Source organism: Bos javanicus, chromosome 3, assembly GCF_032452875.1.
Source record: "Bos javanicus breed banteng chromosome 3, ARS-OSU_banteng_1.0, whole genome shotgun sequence".
Lineage (NCBI taxonomy): Eukaryota > Metazoa > Chordata > Mammalia > Artiodactyla > Bovidae > Bos > Bos javanicus.
This window is the reverse complement of record NC_083870.1, coordinates 110162325-110168324: the sequence shown is the minus strand read 5'-3', so window position 1 is coordinate 110168324 and position 6000 is coordinate 110162325. Positions and strand designations below refer to the sequence as shown.

The 6000-nt window shown below is 49.0% G+C and overlaps 1 protein-coding gene across 2 annotated transcripts in view; it reads left to right on the top strand.

Annotated features, from left to right (window-relative positions):
• The first annotated feature begins 3157 nt into the window (after nucleotides 1–3157).
• Nucleotides 3158–6000, top strand: part of LOC133244848 (protein argonaute-1) — a 35194-nt gene continuing 32351 nt past the window's right edge. The window contains exon 1 of one of the 2 annotated variants that reach the window (XM_061412521.1): nucleotides 3158–3372. In XM_061412521.1, coding sequence (XP_061268505.1) covers nucleotides 3348–3372 — 25 coding nt within the window. In that variant the 5' untranslated portion in view covers nucleotides 3158–3347. The remainder of the gene's footprint in view (nucleotides 3373–6000) is intronic. The other variant, XM_061412522.1, reaches the window with a different exon arrangement.

Genomic DNA, 6000 nt, shown 5'->3' with positions numbered 1-6000 from the left:
CTAATTTTTAAAAGTCTGCCAGTTTCATCTTTCCAAAGTAGAAGCTGACATTTATTAATTGCATTGTTCATGATTTCTGATTTTTAAAAATTTTCCCTGAAGTAAGAAATACATTTTATTATTGATAAAAGAAATGGTGTATGCTGGAAGTGTTGGTGATTTATTTCCTGATAGAAGGGTATATGATTTTATGTTTATTATACTACCTTGATTTCATTGTCCCTAGGCTGTTACATAAGTATTTTTAAAAAGAAAGCATTGATGGAGATACAGTTTTTTTTCTTAAGCCATTCTTATTGTTTGGGGGCCAGAAACTCTAGGTTCTGAGAGGGTGTGTAAGTGGAAAGACCTGAGTTTTGGCCCACATAGTAGAGGTGCTTGGGTGTGAATTAGCTATGAATTGAGATGCAGGGATTAAACTGGAGACAGAAGGAGCCAGTAGCTTTCTGGGAAGGTACATCAGGAATTACTGGAAGAAGTTTGTCTGCATAAAAAAAACAAGATGCTGTCTGGAATTCCTTTATACTCTACTACTTTGCCTAGCCAAGAGTGAAATCCTTGATAATGAAGACACTCTGCAAAAAGACCCTCAGGCCAGAGCCAGGCTTGACTTCACTAGCCACTTTGGAGGTGGATCAGAACAGTGACCAGTGCCTTTCCACAAAGTTAAGGTGCCTTTCACGGAGTGAGGCTTGGCATTTAGAACAGGAGATTCAAACTCTTCTTAAGAATGCTGAGCTTCCAGCTTAGTTACACCAAGGCAAAGACCTTGGTGTTTCTGAGGATGTTTTGATGCCTTGATTCAGATCTTTCTGGATTTAGTAATCATTCTGGGCACTGCTTGTGTGAAGCACTAAAGGGAGACTGAAATGCATCTTGACATAGTCCCTGTTTTTAAAGAATTTAGAATGTAGTACAAGAAGCAGACAGTAATTATGGGAGCAGCCAGTACTTTGCCTGCATTCTTCTAGGTAATGTCCTAAGCTTTTATATGTATTAACAATAGTCCAATGAGGTAGGTACTATTTTCATCCTCTAAAATGGAGGAGGAGGAAATTGTGACACGTGTGTATGCTAAGTCACTTCAATTGTGTTTGACTCTTTGTGACCCTATGAGGCCACAGCCTGCCAGGCTCCTGTGTCCTAGGATTCTCCAGGCAAGAATACTGAAGTAATGGCCGCATCAGGGTTGGAAGCGAAACACTGTGGCTCTGGAGTCTTTGTTCTTAACTTTATCTTGTAGAGCAGTAGTTCTCAAAGTGTGGTCCCCCAGGTCAGCAGCATCAGCTTCATCTGGAAACTTATAAGAAGCATATATTCTTGGGCTCCTACTCAAGAGCTCGGAGAAGGCAGTGGCACCCCACTCCAGTACTCTTGCCTGGAAAATCCCATGGATGGAGGACCGTGATGGGTTGCAGTCCATGGAGTTGCTAAGAGTCGGACACGACTGAAGTGACTTAGCAGCAGCAACAGCAGCAGCAAGAGCTACTGAATCACAAATTCTGGAGGTGGTGCTTAACAATCAGTGTTTAAACAAGCCCTTCAGGTGGTACCTGCTGTTGGAGAACCTCTCCTAGAGAAAAGCAAAAAGCATACTATTATGAGAAGTGTCAAAAATTAATCTTCCTAGTGGGTAGCAACTGGGTATGGCTTCTCTTCTTGAGTTCGTAGCATCTGGTGTAAAGTAGGCATCAAAAATACAGATGGATTCATACATATGAATGAATATATGGAAAAGTGATGTTTGAGCTGGGTCTCTTAGCACCTATCAGTTGATGCAGACTGAATAGGAGAAATGTTGGTAGAAACTGTGAAACTAACAAGGAGGTGACTGTGATACTTTTGTCAAGATATGCTAAGGGTCTGCATCAGCACAGGGAGCCATCACAAGAATGTCAGGAGATCATGTGAGCAGGTAAACAGGTCAGGACTTTGTGAACTGCTGTATAGGGTTAGAAGCAAGGGAGAGAGAGAAACTGTCATTTCTGGGATGAAGGTGCCCTTTGTAGAGACAGGAGGTATAGGGCAAGCACTTTTGTGGGAGGAAAGATGAGTTTGGTTTTGAACTCTTTAAATTTGAAATGCTGGTAGATCCAGGTGGAGCTGTCCAGCAGACACTTGGAAATGAGTCTGAGACATGGTTGGAAATAGAGATTTGGAAGGATAGTTAAGCCATAAGAATGGATGAGACCTTTAAGCAAAAAAGTGGAGAGTAGAATGAGAAGACAGCTAGGTTTGAAAACAAGGTGAACACTTTTCTAATGGATCAAAAACAAGAGGGGGGGCTCTTGAAGAAAACCGAAAAGGACTTAGGCAATAGGAGACCTCAGAAAATGCTGAAGCCAAATAAAAGACTCAAAAAGGAAGGAGAGGCACAGTGTCAGATGCTGCAGCGAAATAATTGAAAATTATTCTTTGAATTTTGACACAAAAAGTGTTTTAAGTGACATGGTGAGGCCAGAAGTGGATTGACTGAATTCAGGCGTGAGCTGTAAGTGAGAAAGTGGAGACAGGGGCTTCCCAGCCCATAGGTAGAGCTCAGTAGATGCACTTGAGACGGTGACATCTTCCAGGGTAGGCAGCGTCTCTTTCATATCTCTGGTCTCAGCGCCCAGTACTCGGCCTGGAAGAGAGGGTGGCGTCAGTGAGTTCAGTGACTAGGGACGGAGAAAGGCTTCGCGGAGGCAGTCGCTTTGCAGCCGAGGCTTGAAGGATGAGGGTGATTGGGAGGAGAGGTGGGAGGCAGGGCCCCTGGGTGTTGGGGCTCTCGGAGTGTGTGAGGGTGGCCTGGGAATGAGGTGGCAATGTGCGCGTGGCTCTGTGCGAATGGGGGGAGGTTGTGTGTAGGCTTGGAGGAACATGTTTGGGGAAAAGACAAGGCCGGAGGCTGCTGCGGGGTGGGGGTGGGGGGTGTGTTGTCCTCCCGCCCCGCCCCACTTACGCCACTGCGCGGTTCCGCGGCGCCTTTACCGGAGCCCTCCCGCCGGGCTGCATGGCAATGGGTGACCGCCAGGGGCCGCTGCCTCCGGTCCCCGGTGCCCCCGCCCCTCTCCATTGGCCTTTGTTGCCGTCGGAGCGCCCCGTTTGACTCGTTCCCGTCCGCCCCCTGGGCCTGGCGGTCGCGCCTGCGCACTGGCAGCTGGCCGGGCGCTCGCAGGGGGAGCTGCTGCAGGCTCCGCGGCGGCGGCGGCAACGGAGGCTGCGGGGGCGGCGGCGCGAGCGGCCGGGCTTGGGGGGGCAGCCGAGCCCGGCCCGGGAGCCCAGGCAGCAAACGTGCGGGGTACCTAGGCCCCTCACGCTGGACTCCACAGTCTCCGGGCCGCCTGATCTCCGCACGGGTATATGGGATGGAAGCGGGACCCTCGGGAGCAGGTAAGGGCCCCCAGGAGCGGGGACGGTGCATGCTCCAAGGACTAGGGGACTCTCGCGTGAAGAACAGGATTTCGGAGTGAGGAAGGGTTTCCTGAGTGGGGAACGGGGCTCTTCTGGGATGGGGGGCCCAGTTTGAAGGGGGCTGTGTGCAGTTCCGGGGGAAACCTTGCGAAGGGAAGCTCTGAGACGGGGGCCATTTATCAAAGGAGCCTGTATGCACTCGTGGAGGTGGGAAGTGCTTTGGAAGAAGGGCCTGAACGCACAGGAGGACTCCTGGAGGTACCAGGAGGCCTTGGGAGAGGCCCGGCAGGTGGCAGGGGGCGGGCTCCAGGTGTCCAGGAGAGGGGGGTCGACACAAATGGGCCCAGAGCTGCCGCATGCCCTGGGCGGGGGCTCAGCCGGTATGGGTTGGGCTGGGTTGATGTCTTTTGGGAGAAGGCGCCAGAGCTGGGCTGTGAGCTCCGCCCCAGCCGGGCCTGACGTGGGGGCGAGGGTCAGGGGGCAGTGGGTGGGGATCCAGCCCTGGGATTCCCCCCCTTAAGTCTGGGAGCTGGAGTGGAGGCGCCGGAGCATGCGCGGAGGCAGCTGGAAGGGGCTGCCCGATGTGGTGGGGGCGTGGCCGCCCGAACCCCACTACCCCTAATCCCGCCAGGTTGACTTGGTAAAAGGAGCGCGCTGATGGGGTGTAGTCTCTCTTAGGTTATACTAGCAGGACACAAATGGAAATGGGTCCCTTCCCCATCTTGGGGGTCTTTGGCTTGGCTCTGAAACCTTCAGTCTCAATTTGCCAAGAATAGGTTGAGGGAAATGGACAAGTTTCTTCTTCTGCCACTAGGATGAGGAAAGACATGGGAGCAATGTTTTAGGTTAGGGACAGGTCCTACTTGAAGACAGGCCCTAGAGAATATATTGGTTGCTGAGGGACCAAAGCCAGGACCAGGTTTCCGTAGAAGGGATTGTTTGCCTGGTTTGCATGTTTCTGGTTCAATAGCGAGCAGAGTTGGGATCTTTTAATCCAAGGATAATGACCTCTCTATTTGAATGTTTCCTGAGTTGACAGCCTAATCTTTCTATGCCTTAATGTTTTTATGGTTGCTGTCCCCTACTGGGTATCTTTTCTTTTTGCTCTCTCTACTCCCCAGAAATTGTCAGAGCCATGTTATTAGACCCAGCGTTGTCAGGCTAGCCTTTTGTCATATATAAGTTGTGTGGGGTACGGGGAAGTTTATAGCCTTCACCATAGTGTGTCCCAGGTGATAGCCTTAACTTCTCCTTATTCACAATCAGGAGAAAAGGAGATTAGAGGGGAAACTGAGGCAGGGCTGTCCCAGGAAGGCCAGAGTCCCTGGATGGGGTGAGGGTGGTGGCACCTCCTGTGTTCTAGGTGTCTTATCTTTTTGGTGGGAGGAGCAGTCTGGACCTGGGAATCTTTTAGATCTTGTCTCACTACTTCCATTTGATCTGGAGGGGAGAATAGAATTTCCATTTGGGACATGAATTTTATTTCATTTGGGACATGAATTTCATTTCTGGTTGAAGCAAGCATCTTTGTCTTTTATACCAGATCTTATACCCTTAAGGAAATAAGTCTTGCCAACTCATTCAAGTCATTCATTCAGTGATCTTTTAAGTATTTAGTGACTACTTTCACCAAGATGGAAACAACCTTGTAAAGGCTGTATAAGCCTTAAGGTGGAATGCAGGGGGCAACCAACATCAGAAAACTATTAATACTTCCTTTTCTCTTAGGCTGCTCTCTCCCTTCCATGAACTCTCTTGGTTTTCTGGGCTAGAGACTACTTGCAACAACCCCTGGAGCTAGAGTAGTAGGACACGGAAGTCCAGATGGGTTGATGGGAGCTGGCACCCATACCAGACTGCTTGTGATTTTATTCTGATGAATTCCTAGTGGTCTCGAGAGTGATGAAAAAATTAACGTTTTGTTTTTGGTTGTTGTTACAATAAATAAGCTTCTACGGAAGGAACTAGAGCCTGGTATCTGGAGTTGGCTGTAGCCTGATGGGGCAGGCTTTACCTCATCAAAGGGTGTAATTGAAATTCATTCTGGAAGCTGTGAGTAGAGGGATCCCATAAGTGCCTCCTTCCTAGGCTAGGACTATTTTCTTGGAGGTTGGAGGACATAGTACACAAAGCAGTGTATTGTTTCTGGCTTCACTGGGCTCAAGGCCAGATGTGCCGTCTGTGCTTAGGTGTGTTTCAAGCACATATACTGGACTAGGAGCTCCTAGAGGGTGGAGTTGGTGTCTGATTTATCTGTGGAACCAACTAATGTCTAGGCCTTGACACAAGTACATCTTTATTTTTTGAATTGAGTCACATTCCATTGTGAACATAAATGGTTAAGTACATTGTATGGCTATCTAATAATTTGTGTGTACTTAGTGTGTGGATAAATTCTTTTTGAAGAGTTTGTCCTCTTCCTCTTCGCTTACTGGACAGCTAACCCAGCCTTGAGTTTGTCTTTTGAATGGGTAGTCTAGCTTATTGGTAGCTATGTGGGCCTCAGAACTGCAGGGAAGGGGTCCCTGAGCCAGGCCTTTCGGCTGTTACTTTTTCTTCCCAGGGCTGGTTGGGGATGGGGGAGGGGGAGTGTCCTTTTCATAGCCC